Here is a 27,981-nt window from a genome sequence, read left to right as displayed (position 1 = left end):
TAAACACAAAACACAAAAAAAGTCAACACAAAATCTGAACACTTAGGTGATATAGGTGTTCTCCTGGTTGGAAACTGACTGGAAAAATGGACTAATCATGTTTAATCTTGCATTCTAAACCCCTGTGTTTAAGATGAGAACACTTCTTGGCAAATCAAAATACCTAACGTTTAAGTTTTAAGCACTGACATTTAGGTTATAAAAGTGTCACGTTTCATGGTATTACGGAAAACAAGCAATCTGTTTTTTTTAAACAAGAAGAATAGGCCCATTTCTAAATGGAGTCAAAAGCATGATTTCATACTCGCTTTTCTCGTTCCATGGCACTGTGTGCACATGTAGGCCTAAATGTCTTTACACATAACATTCACACATCTCTGCAAAATACTAGGCTCCTGTCAATTGTATCGCAGCCTATGTGCTAGGTAGATTCTCCCAAAGAAATCTGTTGTTGATATGGCATTATAGGAGGACTGAATGGTTTGGAGTAGCGTGCCTTTGGTAATCAGATGAGGGGCACTCTATGAAATTGGGTTGGAGATCCTACTTGCCTATGAAATGAAGTATACAGGTATGTGAATTGTGAATAATGAAAAAGCACGAGGGCCAAAACCTTCAAAATATTTCAAAGCAGTCTCAGTTGACTATTTAAAACCCCTTTATTCATATGCTAATTGGATATGACCAGGGAAAAATATACACCTATGAGATTAAGGGGAAGGTAGGTTATACTTGTTTCTTTTTAATGGTGGGAACCCAATCTTTTTTAAATGTTTCTAAATACGAGATTCACCTCCATGATCTCTCGTTCATGGGTACTGTGCGTCACGGCTGGATAGGCTGCGCTTCTGCTCTCAAAATCCAAGCCCTTATCAACTGCGTTTTCGTTAAGATCTGTGTTTTGTGGGTCTTAAAACTTCCCATTAGTGGTCCATGAAATTGTCACTTTTGCGTTTGTTTTTAATATTTTGCCAATTCTTACACCTCAGTGCAAGCGAACTGATGTTAGGTGTCAGACAGGTAACCCACTAAGCATTTCCCGACGGCTACGTCTTTTTTTGGTTCTGCCCGGACTTGATTCAGTCCGGACCGGCCCATATTTGGCCCAAACACAGACGTCTATGATTGGTTCAGACATGGTCTGGTCCGGACCAAATCTAATCCAATCATATACATCTACTCTACCGGTCAAAAGGTTTTGAAGACCTACTCCCGAGTGGCATAACGGTCTAAGGCACTGCATCTCAGTGCTAGAGGTGTTAATACAGACACCCTGGTTTGAATCCAGGCTGTATTACAACCGGCCGTGATTGTGAGTCCCATAGGTCGGTGCACAATTAGCCCAGCGTCATCCGGGTTCAGCCGGTGTAGGCCTTCATTGTAAATAAGAATTTGTTCTTATTTTTTTTTTAAACTCATTCAAGGGTTTTTCTTTATGATTACTATTTTGTACATTGAAGAATAATAGTTAAGACATCAAAACTATAAAATAACACATATGGAATCATGTAGTAACCAAAAAACAAATCAAAATATATTTTAGATTTCAGATTCTTCAAATATCCACCCTTTGCCTTCATGACAGCTTTGTCATCAAGCAACCTCTCAACCAGCTTCATGATGTAGTCACCTAGAATGCATTTCAATTAACAGGTGTGCTTTCTTAAAAGTTATTTTGTGGAATTTCTTTCCTTCTTAATTCATTTTTTACCTTTATTTAACCAGGCAAGTCAGTTAAGAAATTAAGTTAACAAATTCGTATTTTTAATGACATCCTAGGAACAGTGGGTTAACTGCCTGTTCAGGGGCAGAACAACTGATATGTACCTTGGGGATTTGAACTTACACACTTCTGGTTATTAGTCCAATGCTCTAACCACTAGGCTACCCTGCCACCCCAGGTTAATGGGTTTGAGCCAATCAGTTTTGTTGTGACAAGGTAGGGGGGTATACAGAAGATAGCCCTATTTGGTAAAAGACCAAGTCCATATTATCGCAAGAAGAGCTCAAATAAGCAAAGAGAAACAACAGTCCATCATTACTTTAAAACATGAAGGTCAGTCAATACGGAACATTTCAAGAACTTTGAAAGTTTCATCAAGTGCAGTCGCAAAAACCATCAAGCGCTATGATGAAACTGGCTCTCATGAGGACCACCACTGCAATGGAAGACCCAGAGTTACCTATGCTGCAGAGGATAAGTTCATTAGACTTACCAGCCTCAGAAATTGCATTCCAAATAAATGCTTCACAGAGTTCAAGTAAGAGACACATCTCAAAATCAACTGTTCAGAAGAGACTGTGTGAATCAGGCCTTTAATTCACCTTTATTTAACCAGGTAGGCTAGTTGAGAACAAGTTCTCATTTACAACTGCGACCTGGCCAAGATAAAGCAAAGCAGTTCGGCACAAACAACAACACAGAGTTACACATGGAATAAGCAAACTTACAGTCAATAATACAGCAGAACAAAGTCTTTATACAGTGTGTGCAAATGAGGTAGGATAAGGGAGGTAAGGCAATAAATAGGCCATGGTGGCGAAAGTAATTACAATATAGCAATTAAATTATAGCATTTGTTTGAATTACTGCAAAGAAACCACTACTAAAGGACACCAATAATAAGAAGAGACTTGCTTTGGCCAAGAAACACGGGCAATGGACATTAGACCGATGGATATTTGTCCTTTGGTCTGAAGTCCAAACTGGAGATTTTTGGTTCCAACCACTGTGTCTTTGTGAAACGTAGTGTTGGTGAACGGAGGATCTCCGCATGTGTATTTCCCACCGTGAAGCATGGAGGAGGAGGTGTTATGGTGTGGGGGTGCTTTCCTGGTGACATTGTCTGTGATTTATTTAGAATTCAAGGCAGACTTAAACAGCATGGCTACTACAGCATTCTGCAGCGATACTCCATCCCATCTGGTTTGGGCTTAGTGGGACTATCGTTTGTTTTTCAACAGGATAATGACCCAATACACCTCCAGGCTGTGTAAGGGCTAATTTACCAAGAAGGAGAGTGATGGTGTGCTGCATCAGATGACCAGGCCTCCACAGTCCCCCGACCTCAACCAAATTGAGATGGTTGGGGATGAGTTGGACCACAGAATGAATGAAAAGCAGCCCATAAGGGCTCAGCATTTGTGGGAACTCCTTCATGAAGCTGATTGAGAGAATGCCAAGAGTGTGCAAAGCTGTCAAGGCAAAGGGTGGCTATTAGAAGAATCTCAAATAAAAAATATATTTTTTGGTTACTACATGATTCCATATGTGTTATTTCATAGTGTTTATGTCTTCATTATTATTCTACAATGTATAAAATAGTAAAATAAAGAAAAACCCTTGAATGAGTAGGTGTTCTAAAACCTTTGACTGGTACTGTACAGTATATATTTAATTATTTAATCTATTAACTATTTTTCTTCAATCACAGTATTTTCAGTATACAGTTATTAGGAACGCTATTTAGCGGATTTTGTTGATTTATGAGCATAACATTCTTCACCAAGAAAATGGGCAAAATTTCATGATTGACAAGGAAAAAGGTCAGACTGTTGTTCCCTTGTCATATAATTGGTACATGTCATATTATCAATATAGCATTAAAACGTTTTACAGACTGCACTTTGTCAACAATAAAAAATTGCGATACGAATTTGGATCGCAACTGGGACAACCTGGTTCAATTGGTGTCCCGAGGCAAAACCAGTTGAGAACTACAGGTTTATTCTACAGTATTCACACACCCATTTACACAAAAGTATGTGGACACCTGCTTGTTGAACTTCTCTTTCCAAAATCATGGGCATTATTTAACAGACTACACTCTTCTGGAAAGGCTTTCCACTAGATGTTGGAACATTGCTGCGGGGACTTGCTTCCATTCAGCCACAAGAGTAATAGAGCGACGGGGACCCATGCTGGGCGATTAGGCCTAGTCAGTGTGGAACAAAGGTGTTTGATGGGGTTGAGGTCAGGGCTCTTTGCAGGCCGGTGAAGTTCTTCCACACCGATATCGACAAACAATTTCTGTATGGACCTCGCTTTATGCACATGCTGAAACTGTTGGGACAAGTTTGGAAGCACAAAATCATCTAGAATGTCATTGTATGCTGTAGCATTAAGATTTCCCTTCAATGGAACGAAGGGGCCTAGCCCGAACCATGAAAAACAGCCCCAGACCATTATTCCTCCTCCACCAAACTTTACACTTGGCACTATGCATTGGGCCAGGTTGCGTTTTCCTGGCATCTGCCAAACCCAGATTGGTCCATCGGACTGACAGATGGTGAAGCATGATTCATCACTCCAGAGAACGCGTTTCCACTGCTCCAGAGTCCAATGGCGGCGTGCTTTACACCACTCCAGCCAACGCTTCGCATTGCGCATGGTGATCTTAGGCTTGTGTGCGGCTGCTCAGCCATGGAAACCCATTTCACAAAGCTCCCGAGGAACAGTTCTTGTGCTGACGTTGTTTCCAAAGGCAGTTTCTAACTCGGTAGTGAGTGTTTCAACCGAGAACAGACGATTTTTACGCGCTATGCATTTCAGCACTCTGCGGCCCAGTTCTGTAAACTTGTGTGGCCGCTGTTGCTCCTAGACGTTCAATACTTTACAATTACAGCACTTGCAGTTGACCGGGGCAGCTGTAGCAGGGCAGAAATATGAACAACTGACTTGTTGGAAAGGCGGAATCCTATGACCGTGCCAGGTTGAAAGTCACTGAGCCCTTCAGTACAGGCCATTCTACTGCCAATGTTTGACTATGGAGATTGCATGGCTGGTGTGCTCGATTTTATACACCTGTCAACAACGGGTGTGGCAGAAATAGCCGAATCCACTCATTTGAAGGGGTGTCCTCATACTTTTGTATATATAGTGTATGTCATTCAGCTACCATCTGGATACTTTGTTAGTCAGTCAGCTACAGTCCATATGTAGAGATGCCTTATAAAATGCCCAGTCATCCATGACTCAGTTTCCATCTGTCTTATTATAAACAGATCATGTCTGGAAGTCCCATTATGGGTTTATTACAGTGTAAACTATCACAACCTCATAAGCTGACTGTTCATAGAATCTGCCACAGCCCAGGCAGGAAGGGAGCCGCTAGATGGGATATCCTGATTCTCCCACAGGACAGATCAAAAGGACATCTAAACCTCTCCCATGTGGTTTGGATTTGCCCTGGGCTGGGGGTTGGGGTGTGGCGCTATGGGTGCCGGTCTAGTCCCCTCGCCCTGCCCTGTCCAAGGTCCGGGAGTAAATCAGTGGGGCAGACACATCCGACCTGCTCCATCTGGACCTGGTTATCTGGAACTCTGGATCCTAGAGATGCTGTCAGTCAACACCGTCACCACTGACACAAGGAAAGGGATCTCTGGAAATGTATTTTATACAGAGAGAGTTTCATTTCAAGACTGTGAGAATGTGTGCGTGTGTGTGTGTGTTATTAAGGGGTTTTAAGGTGGGGGGGGGTGAGACTTTTAAATCAAATCATAATCAAATCTCATTTGGCACATGCCTAGTAAACAACAGATGTAGACGAATAGTGAAGTACTTACCTACGGGCCCTCCCCAACAATGGAGAGAAAAAGAAAGAAATTATAGAAAAATAAATACATAATGAATAAAGATAACTAGGCTATATACACAGGGTACCAGTGGCTGTGGGTGTGTGTATGTATGTGTGTGTTTCAAAGTGTGTACATACTGTAGATGCGTGCCTGTAAATCTTGTGTGTCTGTGTATGTGCGTCATTGGAAGTCTGGAGTTTATCTGAGTGGACATGAAGCAGAAAAATTCACTCTAATGTTCTCGCCGTCCTTTTCAGAACCATACAACACATTTAACTCACTCAGGAATGCTTGAGTATTATACAAATGTTCTCTCAGTTCAAACAATACTGCTCTGTGCAAAGTTCAACCACTTACCAATCTGCTCTCTTTGCCTGATTGTGAATTAATATGTTCCATTTGGTTTGATTCAATGAGCCACTTCCACGTTTAAACAAAAGGAATGCTTTACATTTCTTTGAAATGATGTGGCTCTCTGCTCTGTTCTTCCTGGGCTTATTGGTCAGACTAGTCTTAAATCACTTTGTGACTGTGTTATCAGGAACATTAAGGTCCACGAAATGTCTTACCAGTTCTTTATCTGTGTGGAGCGAGTGCAGCTGAACTTGGAGAGAGAGGAAGAGACAGAAATAGCGGAGGGTGTGTAGGCAGGGCACTGACCACTGGCATGCATGAGGAAGCAGCAGCCTCCATTCCACTGGTCAGAGTACGGTTGAGAAACACTAAAGAGAACCAAGTCAGTGGCCCACATGCAAGTATACAGCCCTTCCCCACCTTCTGCTATCCTGGGCCACGCTGCCACTGGGGTAGTTCTAGTCAGCAACCACAGAAAGAGAGCGAGTGAGAGAAACATGAACTAGATGTAACAGAATTACCAGAAATAATTTGCGGAAAGAACATTATTTTCTCAATTCACATGGGTACACTAAATTATGTTATGTGTGTAGGCATCGGGACACTTTTAACCATTGACACTTCAAGCTGAAATTTTTTTTATTTGGAAGATGTTTTGCTTAGTGTCAGACAATTAGCTCAAGTCATTCTTCTTCTTATTTATTACATGTCTTCACAACGCTACGTGGAGCAGTTTGGGTTGTGGGTAGACATGACTTCACCTTGGACTGCAGGTGTTCCACAGCAGTTAACGAATTATGGTGACACAAAGCTGCTCTAGTGTTTATGACAGCCCCTTCTCCTTCATTCAGGCAAGGCTTTGTCTGGGTCGTATTCATTAGGGCGCACCATAGCAAAATGTTTCAAAGTGTCGTGCAACAGAAAATGGAAGAGCATTTGTAATTGGACAGGTGTAGGTAGTTCCTCCCCGTTTCAGTTGGTTTTCTTCTGTTTGTTGCCAAATGAATATGACCCTGCTGTTCTGTAATGTCTCATTTAGTCCTATCTACCTGATGAATGGAGACATAACAACCCTCTGAGATCAGATGACTCAGGTCTTCTTAATCCACACAGGCAGACAGATATTTCTCATTTTGGACCAAAATGAGACAATACAGAGATGCTAAGAAGGATATGTAGAAACCTAACAAGTTGCCTATCTGCTTTGTGTGTAATATCAGAATACCATAATTGTTGTCTTACCTTGCACCCAGACATAGCGTAACGGTGTCAAATTAGGGGCTGATCTGAGAAATGGTGATCACAAAATGATGATCTTTTGAAAGACATGCACTCTGCGACAGTGGTCCCAGCAGGTGAGCTTTCTCAAGTCAGTTCTGTAGGCGCCACCTGGTGGTAAAGTTTGGACGACAACGAAAAGCACCCCTTGTCAACTTGACTTGTCACTTACGTTTCGTGAGTGTACAGTAGGTGAAGAACAAAAATGTGGCTAAAATAATGTAGACTATAATGTAGAAATATTTCTGAGGAATTGTGAGTAGATTATTCCGACATAAATTATTTTAGAAATAAAAAAGACCCCAAAAATATTAAAATAATGCAATTTAAAGATGTATTGTTCAGCAAAATGCTGAAAAGTCTAATCAAATTGTGTTGGTCACATACACATGCTTAGCAGATGTTATTGCGAGTGCAGCGAAATGCTTATGCTTCTAGTTCCGACAGTGCAGCAATATCTAACATGAAATCTAACAATTCCACAACAACTACCTAATACACACAAATCTAAGTAAAGGAATGGACAAAGAGTAAATACATATAAATAAATGGATGAGCAATGACAGGGCGGTATAGGCAAGATGCAATAGATGGTATAAAATACAGTATATACATACAGTGGCAAGAAAAAGTATGTGAACCCTTTGGAATTACCTGAATAGGTCATAAAATTGAATCTGATCTTCATCTAAGTCACAACAACAAACAAACACAGTCTGCTTCAACTAATAACACAAAAAACAATTACACGTTTTCATGTCTTTATTGAACACACCGCGTAAACATTCACAGTGCAAGGTGGGAAAGTATGTGAACCCTTGGATTTAATAACTAGTTGTCACTCCTTTGGCAGCTATAACCTCAGCCAAACGTTTTCTGTAGTTGCGGATCAGACCTGCACAACGGTCAGGAGGAATTTTGGAACATTCATCTTTACAAAACTGTTTCAGTTCAGCAATATTCTTAGGATGTCTGGTGTGAACCGCTCCCGAGGTCATGCCACAGCATTTTAAATCGGGTTGAGGTCAGGACTCTGACTGGGCCATTCCGGAAGGCGTATTTTCCTCTGTTGAAGCCATTCTGTTTTTGATTTACTTCTGTGTTTTGGGTCGTTGTCCTGTTGCATCACCCAACTTCTGTTGAGCTTCAATTGGCAGACAGATAGCCTTACCTTCTCCTGCAAAATGCCTTGATAAACTTGGGAATTCATTTTTCAGGCAATAATAGCAAGATATCCAGGCCTGAGGCAGCAAAGCAGCCTCAAACCATGATGCTCCCTCCACCATACTTTACAGTTTTGATGAGTTTTTGATGTTGGTGTGCTGTGCCTTTTTTTCTCCACACATAGTTTTGTGTGTTCCTTCCAAACAACTCAACTTCAGTTTAATTTGTCCACAGAATACTTTGCCAGAAGCGCTCTTTTGCGAAATTCAGATGTTCAGCAATGTTTTTTTTTAACAGCAGTGGCTTCTTCCGTGGTGTACTCCCATGAACACCATACTTGTTTAGTGTTTTACGTATCGTAGACTCGTCAACAGAGATGTTAGCATGTTCCAGAGATTTCTGTAAGTCTTTAGCTGACACTCTAGGATTCTTCTTAACCTCATTGAGCATTCTGCACTGTGCTAATGCAGTCATCTTTGCAGGACGGCCACTCCTAGGGAGAGTAGCAACAGTACTGAACTTTCTCCATTTATAGACAATTTGTCTAACCATGGACTGATGAACATCAAGACTGTTAGAGAGTTTTGTAACCCTTTCCAGCTTTATGCAAGTCAACAATTCTTAATCGTAGGTCTTCTGAAATCTCTTTTGTTCGAGGAATTGTTCACATCAGGCAATGCTTCTTGTGAATAGCAAACTCAAATTGTGTGAGTTTTTATAGGGCAGGGCAGCTCTAATCAACATCTCCAATCTTTTCTCATTGATTGGACTCAATAGCCTAGAGGTTCACATACTTTTTACAACCTACACTGTGAATGTTTAAATGATATATTCAATATAGACAAGAAACATACAATAAATTATATGTTATTAGTTTAAGCACACTGTTGTTTGTCCATTGTTGTGACTAAGATGACTATCAGATCAAATTTTAGGACTGATTTATGCAGAAATCCAGGTCATTTCAAAGGGTTCACATACTTTGTCTTTCCCCTGTATGAGATGAGTAATGCAAGATATGTAAACATTATTAAAGGGGCATTACTGAAGTGACTAGTGATCCATTTATTAAAGTGGCCAATGATTTAAAGTCTGTATGTAGGCAGCAGCCTCACTGTGTTAGTGATGGCCTTGAGATTAAAAAATAGCTTCTGTCTCTCGGTCCCAGTTTTAATGCACCTGTACTGACCTCGCCATCTGGATGGTAGCGGGATGAACAGGCAGTGGCTTGGGTGGATGTTGTCCTTGATGTTCTGGAGGGCAGGTAGTTTTCCCTCTGTGATGCGTTGTGCAGACTGCATCACCCTACGGAGGGCCTTGCGGTTGTGGGCGGTGCAGTTGTCGTACCAGGCGGTGATACAGCCTGACAGGATGCTCTCATTTGTGCATCTGTAAAGGTTTGTGAGGGTTTTAGGTGACAAGCCAAATGTCTTCAGCCTCCTGGACCTTATTCACAACACTGTCTGTGTGGGTGGACCATTTCAGTTTGTTCGTGATGTGTATGCTGAGGAACTTAAAACGTTCCACCTTCTCCACTACTGTCCCATCGTTGTGGATAGGGGGGTGCTCCCTCTGCTGTTTCCTGAAGTCGACGATCATGTCCTTTGTTTTGTTGACATTGAATGAGAGGTTATTGTCCTGGCCCCACTCTGCTAGGGCCCTCACCTCCTCCACGTAGGCTGTCTCGTTATTGTTTGTAATCAGGCCTACTACTGTTGTGTCGTCTGCAAACTTGATGATTGAGTTGGAGGCATGCATGGCCACGCAGTCATGGGTGATCAGGGAGCACAGGAGGGGGCTGAGCACGTACCCTTGTGGGGCCCCAGTGTTGAGGATCAGTGGAGTGGAGATATGGTTTCCTACCTTCACCACCTGGAGGTGTCCCGTCAGGAAGTCCAGGACCCAATTGCACAGGGCGGGGTTGAGACCCAGGGCCTCAAGCTTAATGATGAGCTTGGAGTGTACTATGGTGTTGAATGCTGAGCTGTAGACAATGAACAGCATTCTTACATAGGTATTCCTCTTGTCCAGATGGGATAGGGCAGTGTGCAGTGGACCTCTTGGGACGGTATGCAAATTGAAGTGGGTCTAGGGTGTCAGGTAAGGTGGAGGTGATATGATATGATCCTTGACTAGCCTCTCAAAACGATAGTCATTTAGTTCAGTTACCTTTGCCTACTTGGGTACAGGAACAATGGTGACCATCTTGAAGCATGTGGGGACAGCAGACTGGGATAGGGAGAGATTGAATATGTCCGTAAACACACCAGCCAGCTGATCTGTGCATGCTCTGGGTGTAAAGTCCATATTAATTTAGAAATGAATTACAGAGCTGGTCTGGCTGGTCCAAAGGGCCAGTATGAAACACATGCTTTCCGTTGTATGGCTAGCAATGTGTTAGCATGGAAGATTATGTTAAACAAAATCTCTTATTGTGTTTAAAACCTCTTAAAAAAACAATGCAAACCTGCACAAATTACCACAACCAAGTGCTGCTGCTTCTCTCTCTGTGTGTATATCCATGTATGTGTGATTTACACACACAGAGACAGACAGACGGACAGACAGAGCGAGAGAGACAGTCATGGGGAGCTCACAAAATCAAAAGTGTGGCATACGTAATTGATGTTCAATGCTGCAAGAGAAATGCAAGGCCATCGTCCCTGACCCATTGGAGAAAAGGGAAATATAAGACTCTTCATTCCCCTAAAGGCCTGCTGCCAACAGGATTCAGTCCCTTGTCTATGTCTAGTGATGTCAGCGTAAGGCCACTCGCATGTACAAGTCACGGTGAGGACTCTGATGCCATCTGGCTGCCCTACATTAACCACCGTTCATTCGGTACTTCAATTAAACGCATTGCTACTAATACCAATAGACGACAAACGTGTGCCCAGTGAAGTTACAATACATAACCTTCAGCAGCTGCCGCTGAAATAGCCACCTCAGCGATTCACAATGACATTGTCTGAGGTTACCTTTATGACCACTCGTTGGCATGTAGTGTGATAAGAGTAGACAGTGTATAAACTCTACTTCTCGGTCAGCCGCACCATCTGCCTGATAACAAGTCAACCCGTTTTCCTTTTCGTTGCATCTCTCCGCGTGTCACGTGTTAACAGTAACTGTCTGCCAAGAGAAAACGGGAGATTGGCACTGGCAGACGTTTAAGGTAGTGCAAAAATAAAGCTTTCTGTGTACATGTATATGTGTGTTTGTGTGTGTGCGTGCGTGCATGAGACAGATACATAGATGCAATGCCACATGCAGCCATAGACACTGAGGGGCAGTGTTGTCTTTAGTCACAGCATTGAATTCGCTTTCTCAGGACACTCCAGAGACATCAAACACTTGTCAGGAGCTGTCAGAGGAATGTACTGCCAAACATGACTTCTGCCAAAGTCGTTGCCTCTCCTTGTTCGGGCGGTGCTCGGCGGTCGACGTCACCGGTCTTCTAGCCATCATTGATCCATTTTTCATTCTCCATTTGGTTTTGTCTCGTCTTCCCACACACCTGTTTTCAATCCCATTCATTACCTGTTGTGTATTTAACCCTCTGTTTCCCCTCATGTCTTTGTCAGAGATTGTTTATTGTCAGTGTTGTGTTAATTGTATAGGTGCGTAACGGGTCCTCGTACCCATGTTTGTTTATATTCTGTTCTTTTTAGTTATGGAGCATGTTACGTGGACATTCATTAAAACACTCCATTTTACACTCCGTTTGACTCTCCTGAGCCTGACTTCCCTGCCACCTATACACACGACTCTGACAACATGCTATTGTAACGTGCCATTTCTGCTTCATCATGTCGGACCTATGTTATTGACACAAGCTCGATGGTCTATAGTTTGATTGACATGTAGTTGTGACATACACACTAATATTTAATAACACATTTTTCATGTAGAAGCTAACAGTGTTCCATAGGTTGATGCTTGAGTAATACACCATGCAGCCCTGTGACACACGGGGGCTGAAAAAGTCTGATGAATCACGTCATAACATAGGCAGGGGTGGCATGGGGCGACCTGCCACGCCAAGCTGTCCCAAGCTGTGCAGTGGGCGAGAGGGTCGGGATTACACGCATGATGTGCCCCGGTAATGGAGAGATGGCAAATAAACAATCAGGGCCCCTAATTTATGCAGTCGTTGGTCAGGGGCAAGGCAAATCTACTGTAGTGTCTGGTGTGGCAGTTAAAACAAGATCATAGACATTGGACCCACTGTGCTCTGTGTGAACTCCTACATCTATGTGAATAAATATGATGGCAAACCAAGCATTTTGCCATAGGTAAGATCTTTGCATACGCCAAACCCAGATTCTTTTCATTAATGAATGGACATTTTTTGTCGGGTTTGATACATTATTCATTAGGGAAAATCAAGTTTGTCATTTGAAAGGGTAAATAACAAACTTTAGAAGCCTTTTTAAACCTATTATATGCTACAAGTTTGCATTTCATGCCCTGCAGGACAATTCTCAGCAACAAAAGAGTAATCAAATGAAGTTCCTACATCTGTAAAAAAAAAAAAAAAAAAAAGATCACAGATCCATCAATCAAGAGACCATCAAACGTCAATGTAATGCTAAAACGGTCACCTCCTTTGCCTTTGTGCTAAAGTTAATGTTTCTGCTGCTTAGATACATACTGTATATGACATTTAAAATCAAGGGGTTTATGTATGCTGATTTTTGTTTTGGTAATGGTTGATCTAGCAACTGTACCCAACATGCGGCTTTAAAGTAAGGCTAAGATCATCAAGTTTTTTAAGACACTGATGCCCTTTGCAACCACATACCTATTTGAGAGTGGATTCTCGGCCCTCACTAGCATGAAAACTAAATACAGGCACAGACTGTGTGTGGGAAAATTGATTTAAGACTGAGACTCTCTCCAATACAACCCAAAATTGTAGTTATGTGCATCCTTTCAAGCACACCCTTCCCATTAACCTGTGGTGAGTTAGTCACAATTTTCGATGAACAAATACGGTTTTATATGTAAGATGGCTAAATAAAGAGATAAATTATTGAGCTCCAGTGCGCCTGCACGGACCGGTCTGTCCATTACCACCTACACGCACCAGCCCTCCGGTGGCAGCCGCCCACACCAGGCTGTCTCTCCGTCTCATCCCTACAGGTGCTCCCGCCTGTCCAGTGCTGCCGGAGCCTTCCTCTTTGTCACTTCCCACAAGCCGGGTTGTGACAAAAACTCACACTCAAACTTATGTTTAATAAATGTATCGTATAGTGTGTGGCAGGCTTACAATGATGCCAAACAAAACAGTGTTTGAGAGTGCGCTGACCCTGGTTAGAGGGGGTATGGAGCTGGTGTCACGTTTTGACCTTTATTTAGTATGGTCAGGGCGTGAGTTGGGGTGGGCAGTCTATGTTTGTTTTTCTATGATTTGGGGATTTCTATGTTTCGGCCTAGTATGGTTCTCAATCAGAGGCAGGTGTCATTAGTTGTCTCTGATTGAGAATCATACTTAGGTAGCCTGGGTTTCACTGTTTGTTTGTGACTGATTGTCTATGTTAGTTACTTGTGTCTTCACAGTTCTTATTATAGCTTCACGTCGTTATTTTGTTTATTGGTTTTGTACAGTTTACTTCGTGTTTTTCGTCATTCAATAAAAGGAATGCATTCATACCACGCTGCGCTTTGGTCCGCTTCATACGACGATCGTGACAGAATCACCCACCAACCAAGGACCAAGTGGCGTGGTGACAGGCAGCGGCAGCAGGAGCAGCGCAAGGAGGAATGGACATGGGAGGACGAGTTGGACGGTAAAGGACCCTGGGCACAGCCAGGAGAATATCGCCGCCCCAAGGAAGAGCTGGAGGCAGCGAAGGCGGAGAGGCGCTGGTATGAGGAGGCAGAACGGCGGTGCGGATGGAAGCCCGAGAGTCAGCCCCAAAAATGTCTTACACATGGTGTCCCCGGTTCGCCAGCACAGCCCAGTGCGGGCTATTCCACTTCACCGCACTGGCAGGGCGACTGGGAGCATTCAACCAGGTAAGGTTGGGCAGGCTCGGTGCTCAAGAGCTCCACTGCGCCTGCACGGACCGGTCTATCCAGTACCACCTCCACGCACCAGCCCTCCGGTGGCAGCACCCCGCACCAGGCTGTCTCTCCGTCTCATCCCTACAGGTGCTCCCGCCTGTCCAGTGCTGCCAGAGCCTTCCTCCTCTCCAACGCTGCCGGAGTCTCCCGGCTGTCTGGCGTTGCCAGAGCTTCCGTCCCTCAGTCCAGAGGCACCAGAACCCCTCAGTCCAGAGGCGCCAGAGCTCCTCCGTCCAGCGCTGCCAGAGCTTTCCTACTCTCCAGCGCTGCCGGAGTCTCCATTCTGCCCAGCGCCGCCTGAACTGCCCGTCTGCCCAGCGCCGCCTGAACTGCCCGTCTGCCCAGCGCCGCCTGAACTGCCCGTCTGCCCAGCGCCGCCTGAACTGCCCGTCTGCCCAGTGCCATCAGAGTCTCCCGTCTGTCCAGAGCTGCTAGAGTCTCCCGTCTGTCCAGAGCTGCTAGAGTCTCCCGTCTGTCCAGATCTGCTAGAGTCTCCATTCTGCCCAGCGCCGTCTGAGCTGGCCGTCTGCCCAGTGCCGCCTGAACTGCCCGTCTGCCCAGCGCAGTCAGAGTCTCCCGTCTGTCCAGAGCTGCTAGATTCTCCCGTCTGTCCAGAGCTGCTAGAGTCTCCCATCTGTCCAGAGCTGCAAGAGTCTCCTGTCTGTCCAGAGCTGCAAGAGTCTCCCGTCTGTCCAGAGCTGCTAGTCTCCCGTCTGTCCAGAGCTGCTAGAGTCTCCCGTCTGTCCAGAGCTGCTAGAGTCTCCCGTCTGTCCAGAGCTGCTAGAGTCTCCCCGTCTGTCCAGAGCTGCTAGAGTCTCATTTACATTTACATTTAAGTCATTTAGCAGACGCTCTTATCCAGAGCGACTTACAAATTGGTGCATACACCTTATGACAACCAGTGGAACAGCCACTTGCATCTAAATCTTGTTGGGGGGGAGAAGGGGGGTGAGAAGGATTACTTACCCTTACTTACCCTATCCTAGGTATTCCTTGAAGAGGTGGGGTTTCAGGTGTCTCCGGAAGGTGGTGATTGACTCCGCTGTCCTGGCGTCGTGAGGGAGTCTGTCCAGAGCTGCTAGAGTCTCCTGTCTGTCCAGAGCTGATAGAGTCTCCCGTCTGTCCAGAGCTGCTAGAGTCTCCCGTCTGTCCAGAGCTGCTAGAGTCTCCCGTCTGTCCAGAGCTGCTAGAGTCTCCCGTCTGTCATGAGCCGCCAGAGCCGCCGTACAGTTTACTTCGTGTTTTTTTGTCATTCAATAAAAGGAATGCATTCATACCACGCTGCGCTTTGGTCCGCTTCATACGACGATCGTGACAGCTGGAGGTTGAATGTTTGAAGGGGTACGGGACTATAAAAAGTCAGGGAACGACTGCACTAGAGTTTTGTTCCAGGCCCACAGCCTGATTTCTTCCAGCCTGAGGGAACAAAACCCCCACCTGAAACTCAGAGGCATGGCGTAACAAAAAAAAAAGCCTGGCCTTGGACTTGCCCCACAGACGCAGATGGACCGATAAGAAGAGAGGCATCCAGCCGTGGCCTCGTCTCCATCGGGTCAAAGTCTGCAGATAAGGGGCCATCGTCAACAGACATCTATAATCCATCCACGGCAGGCAGCTGGCCAAGGCCTCATGCCACTGAGGGGGAGAGAAAGCAGTCGGATTCGCCTCATGCACAGAAATAGGCTCATAACTGTTGTCAAACGATATACATGTAAGAGGATGAATTTAGCCATTGCTATCAGTCACCTGGTGAGAGACCACAAACTTTCAGGTTGAAAATCTCGCCTCAGAATCACATATTGGGGTTTCACCAACTTACATTAGGTGGGTTACCTCAGTTGACCAATCACTTCAGCATCACTTGCCTGCCATGTACTGGAGGTATTCATTTAACCATAAGGATGTGCCAGGCAGGTGTTGTAATACTACAGACATTGTATGATCTATATTTCCCCCTCTCTGTGTTTGGGAGAAAGCATGCTCACGCTCATTCCATTGATAGCTTAACCTTACCTTTACAAAAATATAAATAAACTGTTTAAAAAGGTGAAGAATATGTATAAATGTGAATCACATGTGTATTTGGCCCGACTGCATTGCGCGTAAAATAAATCTAATTTGTTTTCTATTTTCCCAAAACTTTCAGCACACGTCCAACATATATCAGGTAGACAGATGTTCAGTGCCTTCAGAAAATGATCATACCCCTTGACTTATTCCACATTTTGTTGTGTTACAGCCTGAATTCAAAATGGATTAAATCCATTTTTTTCCTCACTACACACAATACCCCATAATGTGTTTTTTTTAAAAACACACCATGAGTCAATACTTTGTAGAAGCACGTTTGGCAGCAATTACAGCTTTAAGTCATCTTGGGTATGTCTGCTTTGCAACATCTGGATTTGGGGAGCAGCGTTGAACAGCAATCTTCAAGTCTTTCCACAGATTTTCAATGGGATTCAAGTTCTCCAGACATAGCGCTTTGCATTCAGGCCAAATAATTAAATTATTGTCTCATCAGACCACAGAATCTGTTGACTTACAATCTCAGAGTCTTTCACATGCCTTTTTGCAAACTCCTGGCGTGCTGTTGTGCCTTTTTCTTAGGGGCGACTTCCATCTGGCCACTCTCCAATAAAGCCAAGATTGTTGAAGTGCTGTAGAGATCATTGTCCTTTTGGCAGGTTCTCCCATCTCAGCCAAGGAAATCTGTAGTTCTGTCAGAGTGGTCATTGGATTCTTGGTCACCTCCCTGACCATGGTTTTTCTTGCCCGGTTGCTCAATTTGTTCTGACGGACAGCTTTATACCCTTCCCCAGATATATTCCTAAACACAACTCTCGGAGATCTACTAGTGATGTTACATTTGATACCTTAGCTCCGAGGCGTGCGTCGAAATCGCTAAGCAGTGTACTCTGAAGCAGTGTGCTGATGCCTGTATCATTTTATCAGAAGCACGTGATCAATGATGTCTGAAGCTTTGTTTCGTCAAACAACCACCTGATTGGTTAGGTATTGGTTTGGTGTAAGACAAAAAAGCTATGCTGCGCATGCGCTATGGAGTGTGGGACATCAACAATAATAATACTGCTAATAATAATGCTCTAAATTATTTTTACCAGCAGGTGCCACTAGTGCACACTTTTGATCAAAGCCTCAATTAGTTCAAATAAAGAAAACCCCTTGAATGAGTAGGTGTGCACAAACTTTTGACTGGTACTGTATGTAAATGAGGTATTTCAGTATTTCAATGCAATGAACCAATGCAATGAACCATACACAGCAGTGATCATTGTGATTAACCTTCTATTACAGAATACTTGTAGAAATTGTATTTGCATTCCAAATTATATATTTTTAAAAAGTGTTAAAAATCCACGTTTTTACTACGTTGTTCATCGCTATTGTTCTCTGTAAAATGTTCAATGTTGATTGTATGATTCTGGAACTTGTTGACTGATTTACTTATGCATCTAATTAATTATGTTTGATGTTTAAATTATCACATTACCTATTTTATTTTGACAAAATAACAGGTGTTTCGTTATCAATCATAGAGATAAATGGAGGACTCTAGTATAGACATTGCCATTGAGGGCTTCCACCATTTAAAAGTAGTCAACTGGGTGGGGATTTCTTTCTTTTTTAAATATGTGTGTTTTGTTTATATTGCTACATATTAAGGCACTTTCGGAACTACAAACGAAAGCATTTTCGCTGTACCTGCAATAACATATGCTAATCTGTGTACCTGATCAATAAACGTATAGTATTGTAGGAGTATAGTTCAGTAGCACACAGTACGTTACAGTCCAGGACATTATACACGTCTATGTTATGGCCAAATAGATTGGGTTCTTGAAGGGTTTGAGCCCCCCTGCTGGCTATGCATCTCAATATCTACACTTTTTCCTGAAGTGTGCACTTGTCCGCTACCCACGTGATAAGCTCAGTTGGTAGAGCAAGGCGCATGCAACTTTTAAATGGAGATAGCCTCAATGGTGCTGCCGAGCTGTTACAGATGCCATAATGGCACAGATACAAAGATGAGGCCACTATATATCTCTATGCTGTAAATTGTTTCCGTTGTGACCGTTTTGGTTTGGACAATTTTGACTCTTTTTACTTTAAAAGAATCCCCATACCTAACACATGACTGGATCTCTTTCATTTGGACAAATGTACAGTGGCTTGTGAAAGTATTAATTCCCTTGGCATTTTTCCTATTTTGTTGCCTTAAAACCTCGAATTAAAATAGTTTTTTTTTTTTTTTACACAATATTCCTTCCACTTTCAGCATGCATAACTATTCACTATACAAAGTCAATAGTTTGTTGAGCCACCTTTTGGAGCAATTACAGCTGCATTCTCTTGGGGTATGTCTCTATAAACTTGGCACATCCAGCCACTGGGATTTTTGCCCATTCTTCAAGGCTCCTCCAGATCCTTCAAGTTGGATGGGTTCCACTGTTGTACAGCAATCTTTAAGACATACCACAGATTCTCAATTGGATTGAGGTCTGGGCTTTGACTAGGTCATTCCAAGACATTTAAATGTTTCCCCTTAAACCACTCAAGTGTTCCTTTAGCAGTATGCTTAGGGTTATTGTCCTGCTGGAAGGTGAACCTCTGTCCCAGTCTCAAATCTCCGGAATACTGAAACAGGTTTCCTTCAAGAGTTTCCCTGTATTTAGCACCATCCATCATTCCTTCAATTCTGACCAGTTTCCCAGTCCCTGCCGATGGAAAAACATCCCCACAGTATGGTGCTGCCACCATGTTGTTCTCGGGGTGATGAGAGGTGTTGGGTTTGCGCCAGACATAGCGTTTTTCTTGATGGCCAAAAAGCTCAATTGTAGTCTCATCTGACAAGAGTACCTTCTTCCATTTGTTTGGGGAGTCTCCGCATGCCTTTTGGCGAACACCAAATGGGTTTGCTTATTTTTTTTTCTTTAAGCAATGGCTTTTTTTCTTCCATAAAGCCCAGCTCTGTGGAGTGTACGGCTTAAAGTGGTCCTATGGACAGATATTCCAATCTCCACTGTGGAGCTTTGCAGCTCCTTCAGGGTTATCTTTAGTCTCTTTGTTGCTTCTCTGATTAATGTCCTCTTTGTCTGGTCTGTGAGTTTTGGTGGACGGCCCTCTCTTGGCAGGTTTGTGATGCATATTCTTTCCATTTTTTAAATAATGGATTTAATGGTGCTCCATAGAATGTTCAAAGTTTCTGATATTTTTTCATAACTCAACCCTGATCTGTACTTCTACACAACTTTGTCCCTGACCTGTTTGGAGAGTTCCTTGGTCTTCATGGTGCCGCTTGCTTGGTGGTGCCACTTGCTTGGTGATGCCACTTGCTTGGTGGTGCCACTTGCTTGGTGGTGCCACTTGCTTAGTGGTGTTGCAGACCCTGGGGCCTTTCAGAACAGGTGTATATATACTGAGATCATGTGACACTTAGATTGCACACAGGGGGACATTATTTAACTAATTATGTGACTTCTGAAAGTAATTGGTTGCACCAGATCTTATTTAGGGGCTTCAAAGCAAAGGGGGTGAATACATATGCACACACCACTTTTCCGTATTTTAATTTTTTTTTTAAAATTGAAAGAAGTTTATAATTTATTTTTTCGCTTCACCAATTTCATGTATGTCCATTACATGAAATCCAAATAAAAATCTATTTAAATTACAGGTTGTAATGCAACAAAATAGGAAAAAAATCCAGAGGGGATGAATACTTTTGCAAGGCACTGTACATCCCAGAAAACATATATTTTAGTCCTGACAACGTACTTTACATATTTCTTGATAAATTAAATGTTCAGTCGTGACAGTTCTTAAAAATATATGAAGATTGACCAAATTGTTCACTAATTTTCTCCAACATGTATGCAGACAGGCTACTCAACATGTGGCCATGCTGGAAAGGGGTGCAATCCCATTACCTGGTGACATTTGTAAGGGTGTGGCACATTCATTCTATAGTCTTTTAATGTGTGTGTTTCGGTAATGACATCAAAAGGTGGGACAGCATTTTTTGGAGAAAGAGGTTTGAAAGATTAACAAAACTACTAAATAGATCAGTATCTTTGAATGTAATAACAGAACAGCTCAAGATGGTCTATTGAAATAATATTACATTTTATATTTTCTTCAAAAATCATGAATTGCTTTATTTATTTTTTATTAACATGAAGAGTCGGGGTTTAGGACACTCACCTCTCAATAGAAATAGATGTATAAACAACGATTTTGTACTATATTAATTAAAATATATATTTGTTATTGCCTTGGATTGAATTAGAACCTAGCATGTAAATACATGTCCTAAGTTGAGAGACTTAACTGTTTTTTAAAATAGACATATAACTGGGGAAGGGTATAACAAAAATTTTGCACCACATCTGTAGAATCACACAACCTCCAAAATAATTTGGGGTTGGTTAATTATAAAAGCACATTATCTTTCAAGGTTATGGTTATGAAATCCATGTTATTCAAATTATTTAAAAAAAAGGCTATGTCATCAAATTGAGACAGGCAGTATGTATTATGTAAATACAATTTTAAAGGGGCTTGATTGAAATCTTCCAATGAGTACTTTGAGCCCTGTAGCAGCATTACTGTGGTGCAGTTGAGATGTAAATATGGTGGGCAGATTATCCAGGAGATAAGCAAACTGAAGTGATGTTGTGACAGACAAAAAACAATTGTGTGGGCTATTTTGCACCAAAAATAAATAAATATATATATTTAATTTTTAAATAGTACACTTTTTACAATCTGATCCTACCACTCTTGTTTCTGATGTTTCACAGTGCAGAATGTTCCAAGAACTGTCTGTTTGAAATATCAACATTTCAATTTTGATACCATAGCGTCGCATAGGTAGCCTAATGGTTAGAGCGTTGGATTTGTAACTGAAAGGTTGCCAGATTAAATCCCCGAGTTGACAAGGTAAAAAATATGTCGTTCTGAACAAAGCAGAGGCAGAACCCACTGTTCCAAGGCCGTAATTGAAAATCAGAATTTGTTCGTAACTGACTTGCCTAGTTAAATAAAGGTACAAATTAAACACTCTTTTATAACCCTGAAAGGAAAAGCTGACGAGGACAGCGCGGCTTGAACTGACTGCAGGTTCAAAGTTGATCAGATTAAGTGCATTTGTGATCCTCACTCGTACACACTCTGCCTGGGCACAGTGTGAGAACAGCTCCCACAGAGAGACAAAAATACATTTTGGAGGTGAGTTGCCATTGTTTTTTGCAATGTATTCATCTTCTTATCCATTTTAAATGAATAAGGGGTGTTTTCCAAGTTGATCAATAACATAAAAATGCATGGCCTAATGGGGACTGATTTTTATGATTATGGAATTTCAGCTGTAGGCTTCCTTGAACCTATATTCTGAATGAACTTTATTCTGTAAAAATGCTATTTTCATTAAGATAATATGACACTGATTTGTCAATGGATTCAGAGACTGATCTCATTGACTGTTCTCAGGGTGCAGTCTGGTATTCACCTAGTTAACACAGAGGTACATGGGGGTGGGGTTGTTGTTGGAGTGTACTTTGGCCATTCAGTTGAGCCGCTGGATTAGTCTTTTGCTCAAGTCTATTATGACAGTCTCTGTTTTCCAGCAGATCTTTAAACCTCAACCTCTGAACTGTTTTGGAAACGCAGTAGTCCATCATTGTAGGATCAAAGACTACAATAGTATTGTTAGTTTAAACGCCACATGTACCCACTGAGCAAAAACTGTTTGAATCAAGGTTTCCACATCATTTCGACAAAAATAATGAAGTGATGATGTACTGTGGAAAACGGATTGGATTTTCAAATAGCCATCAATGTAGGGGAATTTAGTATTTTTTTTCAACAAACTTTTAACCAAATTCAAATGATATGGGGAAATATTTGGTTGATTTTAAGTTTCATTCGCGTTAGTTAGTAACTCAATCAAAACGAGACGTTGAACTGGCATATGTGCCCACTGTCCAGTGGGTTGAATGACATTATACAATAATTATTTGAGATATCTGGGGTTAATAATATCCAGAAAATGTATGTAGTAGACAGCTAAATATAAACACATTTAATATCAGCGATAGCTTACTCCCAATGATTACCCAATCAATGTTTGTTTTTTACAGAATTGGCACAGTGGTCTAAGGCGTCACTTCAGACCCTGGTTCGATTCCTCTATCCCCGTGTTGTATCACGATCGGCCGTGATGGGGAGTGAACAATAATAAAAATGGTGTGGCTACTTGCTTCTATCTGAGTTGTAGAGGAACACATGTAGTACGGTTTTCAGGTTGTTACATTGCAAATGCCATAATCATCAAAGGACTTGACAGGTTTGATGCGTTAGAAAGTATCACCCTACCTTGATCGGTAAACTGACACAGTCATTGCGGTTGAGGTCGGAACATTTCGATGGTGTATCAACCTCTCCTGATAAGACGGAATATTTGGTTGTTGCACATAAATAATACTCAAACTACAGGTGTACAGAGACTGCTCGCTTCTCCGCAGGAAGGTCAATGACAGCTACAATTTCTACATTTTTTTGGAGTTGAATTAATATTATTGAACCTTAATTAAAGTGTTTTACATTTAACTGTAGTCAAGTCCACAACTATGCGATAAAATAAGGGTGCCACACTCAAATGCACTGCTTTATGTTGAGCTAAAGCTACTTAAGCTAGCGATCTATTTTCTCTGTGTGGTTATAGTAAACAACACATCGTGAACACCATTGCCAGGCATTAGTTCGCAAGCTCGGTGGCTCTGTCCATGCCCTTTCTTTGACATGATTCTGTTCCGCTAACTGACTAGCTTGAGTGTTAGCTGAACCAGTAGGCTTGAGGAGACGAGATCCAGGATCCTTAAATTCAGCTGTGCAAACGTTCTGACGTGAAAATACGATCGGTACTCAACAAAAGACAGACTTTCCTATTGTCAATACTGCCGTTACTTCCAAAAAATGTCTAAATTAAAATGATTGTTTTTGGCCAAATGCGCATGCGCCAAATCTAAGGCTCAATGTACACTATCCCGAAAGGATATTGATTTAATTTTTATTTCGACTTTTTTTTTTTCCGAAGTACGGAACGGCGTTAAGGACGATAGCTGCTGTGCAAAACTCAATATTCTGGTGAGTACCGAACGTATTTTTACGTAACGCTTGCAGAGCTGGTTGATGTGACTTTGAATTGAAGGATCCCTGGGTGTCAGATGAGATCTCGTCTCTTCAAGCCCAGGTACTGGTTCAAGTGTTAGCTAGCTAGCTAATCCTGTTAACGTTAACTAGCTAGTCTAACACTGAGGTGAATGGGAGGACCCAACAGAAGAGTGACTAATCCCTCCCCATGACGTTGCCAGCTTTACCTTGACAGCTTGCTACTAGTCACTAGGTCACTTTCTCAAACTGTCACTGGCTGGTGGGTTTCAGAAGTTAAGTGGCTTTTTGCTTTGCTACATTTCTATACCCCGAACTAGTTTGCTTGACTTTTCAGCTGAGGTTCTCCACATTTGACAGCTAACCCAATCGATCACTTTTACTATGCTGTCCTAAACAATGCCCTGATTTGTCTGTTGATTAAGTGTCCTTAATTGGCTTGTGGTCCTCTTAGCTGTAGGCTTTATCAGCAGGTCTTTTCCCAGTGTTTGTGGAAACCGTTAAGAGCTTAGCCAAGTGGCCTAAATTGTATTATTTAATAGGCACAGAGAATTTAGCTGCTCGTGTGACAGGAACTATCAAATCAGTTGGCATGTAGACTGGTAGGAAATGGACATTGGACGTGTTAATGATTAGAATGGAGGTGCAGATTGGGTTAAGATCAGAGGTCAAACTCTACAAGTAACAAGAGCTAAGGGTTGACCAACTCAGCTCCTTGCTCAGTCAACTCTGATGAACTTTTTGCAACGCTACTTTCTCTGCTGCGGGATACTCAAGTAAACAATTCCTAAAATCAGAAGTTGTCACTGCACAACAGAGCAAATTCATTATTAATATGCGTCATTTTCATTTCTCTTTCTCTTCAGGTTGGCACGATGGCCCAGTCATCAGACAACAAGGTTCTGGTCCTGGGTGTGTTGGCTGGAGCGGCTGGCCTCAGCCTGGGTGCCGTGGCATTGTACAACAGCCGGAGGGCCATGCCACAGAGTGGACACAGTCAGCAGTACCTCAGCAGTAATGACCAGCGGACGGCTGGATCCAGTATGGTGGTGGGGGGGATGCTGGGTCAGGCTGAGGTTCTAGATCGTCTCGGAGCCCTGATCCAGTGTGTGTCAGAGCTGAAAGATGAGGTGCGGGCGCTCAAGAGTGCCATCCCAAAGCTGCAGGACCACGTGAGGGATGAGCTGAGAGGACGCGGGGGCGAGGGGGGCGTGGCTCGCATCAGGGCAGGCCCACCAAACCGCACTATACCCACACGCAGGAGGAGAGTAACCAGAGCTGAAGGCCAAAGCTCAGAGGAGGGGGCTGAGAGTGAAGGAGGGTGAGTCCCGTCTTTCTCTCTGGCATTGTCACATGTTGGTTGTTTCAGATACATGGGGGTGAAATCCACACATCACAATGATTTCATAGAAAAAAACAAGGAAATGTTCACAGTATTTGCAACTTGTTTTGGCATGAGATCTCATTTAAAATGTCCTACAATGATATGATTACAGTTTGCTACATAATCTTCTCTGTCCAAGCATCCACCACACCCTTTGGCCTTTTATACTCAAATTCTGGTTTCCTCTCTGCCAGCTGCACCACCTTAACTATCCCACCTGTACTTGATCAATATCTTAATAAGCCAAAGTCGCATGCTCACCCTGCATCACCAGACTTTTTGATTTGCTCAGTCATTATATGTGGTAAAATAAGAAGTACTGTATGTGAATTTGCCTAGGGTGTCAGAGAGTGGAATCTAGCGCCACACGCCCAGTCATCCTCCATCTACAGCCAAATAGCTTGATCACACGACAGGCTTGAATAACATAAACAACAGATGTCTGCTTTTAAATGCACTGCCTCTTAAAATTCCTCTTTATGAAAACAATATATTAACGGGTAAGTCGTGGCTATTAAAACAAGGCACTTGTGTTAACAGTCAGGCTTAACTTACACAGCTTTTCTTGAGCATGAATGCATTCAGAATGTCTTGTCTCAAAGCTTTGTGGGACATTTCCTGCTTATTGCTTGATATCCATATTATTCACATAGGCTACTGGACTTTTTTAGTGGCTGGATCAGCATTAATATTGCAGATAGATTGTAGCTTCCATCAATGTAATTGTCTGAATAATTTCTAATCCCCCATCTATTTTTGAGTTATGTATGTCGGAAGTTTACATACACTTAGGTTGGAGTCATTAACTTTTCAGCCACTCCACAAATGTCTTGTTAAAAATTATAGTTTTGGCAAGTCGGTTAGGACATCTACTTTGTAAGTCATTTTTCCAACAATTGTTTACAGACAGATTATTTCACTTATAATTCACTATCACAATTCCATTGTGTCAGAAGTTTACATACACTAAGTTGACTGGGCCTTTAAACAGCTTGGAAAATTCCAGAAAATTATGTAATTTGCTTTAGAAGCTTCTGATAGGCTAATTGACATCATTTGAGTCAATTGGGGGTGTACTTGTGGATGTATTTCAAGGCCTACCGTCAAACTCAGTTTGCTTGACATCATGGGAAAATGAAAAGAAATCAGCCAATACCTCAGGAAAAAATTGTGGACCTCCACAAGTCTGGTTCATCCTTGGGAGCAATTTTTAAATGCCTGAAGGTACCATGTTCATTTGTGAAAACAATAGTACGCAAGTATAAACACCATGGGACCACGCAGCTATCATACCGCTGAGGAAGGAGATGTGTTCTGTCTCCTAGAGATGAATGTGCTTTGGTGCGAAAAGTGCAAATCAATCCCAAGACAACAACAAAGGAACTTGTGAAGATGCTAGAAGAAACCGGTACAAAAGTATCTATAGCCACAGTAAAACAAGTCCTATATCGACATAACCTGAAAGGCCGCTCAGCAATGAAGAAGCCACTGCTCCAAAACCGCAATAAAAAAGCCAGACTACGGTTTGCAACTGCACATTGGGACAAAGATCGTACTTTTTGGAGAAAGAAAATAGAACTGTTTGGCCATAATAACCATCTTTATGTTTGGAGGAGAAAGGGGGAGGCTTGCAAGCCGAAGAACACCATCCCAAACGTGAAGCTCGGTGTGGCAGCATCATGTTGTGGGGGTGCTTTGCTGCAGGATGGACTGGTGCCCTTCACAAAGTAGATGGCATCATGAGGTAGGAAAATTATGTGGATATATTGAAGCAACATCTCAAGACATCAGTCAGGAAGTTAAAGCTTGGTCACAAATGGGTCTTCCAAATGGACAATGACCCCAAGCATATTTCCAAAGTTGTGGCAAAATGGCTTAAGGACAACAAAGTCAAGGTATTGGAGTGGCAATCACAAAGCCCCGACCTCAATCCTATAGAAAATCTGTGGGCAGAACAGAGAAGGTGTGTGCGAGCAAGGAGGCCTACAAACCTGACTCGGTTACACCAGCTGTCAGGAGGAATGGGCCAAAATTCACCCAACTTATTGTGGGAAGCTTGTGGAAGGCTACCTGAAACGTTTGACCAAAGTTAAACAATTTAAGGGCAATGCTACCAAATACTAATTGAGTGTATGTAAATTTCTGACCTATTGGGAATGTGGTGAAATAAATTAAACCTGAAGTAAATCTCTCTCTACTATTATTCTGACATTTCACATTCTTGAAATGAAGTGGTGATCCTAACTGACCTAAGACAGGGAATTTTTACTAGAACACACAATCCCTCGATTAGTCCTCACGCTGTCCGCAATAGTCTGAGAGCGGCTGGACAGAGGGCTTGTTCACCTGTTGTAAGGATGGTCCTCACCAAACATCACTGGCAACAATGTCGTTATGGGCACAAACCCGCCCGTCGCTGAACCAGACAGGACTGGCAAAAGGTGCTCTTCACTGACGTGTCGCGGTTTTGTCTCACCATGGGTGATGGTCGGATTCACGTTTATTGTCGAAGGAATAAGCGTTACACCGAGGCCTGGAGCGGGATCGATTTGGAGGTGGAGGGTCCGTCATGGTCTGGGGTGGTGTGTCACTGCATCATCAGACTGAGCTTGTTGTCATTGCAGGCAATCTCAAGACTGTGCGTTACAGGGAAGACATTCTCCTCCCTCACGTGATACCCTTCCTGCAGGCTCATCCTGACATGACCCTCCAGCATGACAATGCCACCAGCCATACTGCTTGTCCTGTGTGTGATTTCCTGCAAGACAGGAATGTCAGTGTTCTGCCATGGCCAGTGAAGAGCCCTGATCTCATTCTCATTGAGCCCATCTGGGACCTGTTGGATCGGAGGGTGAGGGCTAGGGCCATTACCCCGAAAAATGTCCGGGAACTTGCAGGTGCCTTGGTGGAAGTGTACATTTATGCACATGAATGTTGCATTTTTATTCATTTATTTTACCAGGGTG

The 27,981-nt window shown here is 42.7% G+C and overlaps 1 protein-coding gene across 6 annotated transcripts in view; it reads left to right on the top strand.

Moving 5' to 3' along the window:
• Nucleotides 1–21,525: 21,525 nt before the first annotated feature.
• The window catches only part of LOC118369531 (regulator of microtubule dynamics protein 2-like), a 65,573-nt gene continuing 59,117 nt past the window's right edge, over nt 21,526–27,981 (top strand). For 2 of the 6 annotated variants that reach the window (XM_035753977.2, XM_035753971.2), the window contains exons 1-2: nt 22,833–22,989; nt 24,498–24,952. In XM_035753977.2, the coding sequence (XP_035609870.1) occupies nt 24,507–24,952 (446 nt within the window). In that variant the 5' untranslated portion in view covers nt 22,833–22,989; nt 24,498–24,506. The other 4 variants (XM_035753972.2, XM_035753973.2, XM_035753976.2 and 1 more) reach the window with 4 other exon arrangements.

Source organism: Oncorhynchus keta, chromosome 36 (assembly GCF_023373465.1).
Source record: "Oncorhynchus keta strain PuntledgeMale-10-30-2019 chromosome 36, Oket_V2, whole genome shotgun sequence".
In the NCBI taxonomy this organism is placed as follows: Eukaryota; Metazoa; Chordata; class Actinopteri; order Salmoniformes; family Salmonidae; genus Oncorhynchus; species Oncorhynchus keta.
This window is presented reverse-complemented; position numbering and strand designations above follow the sequence as displayed.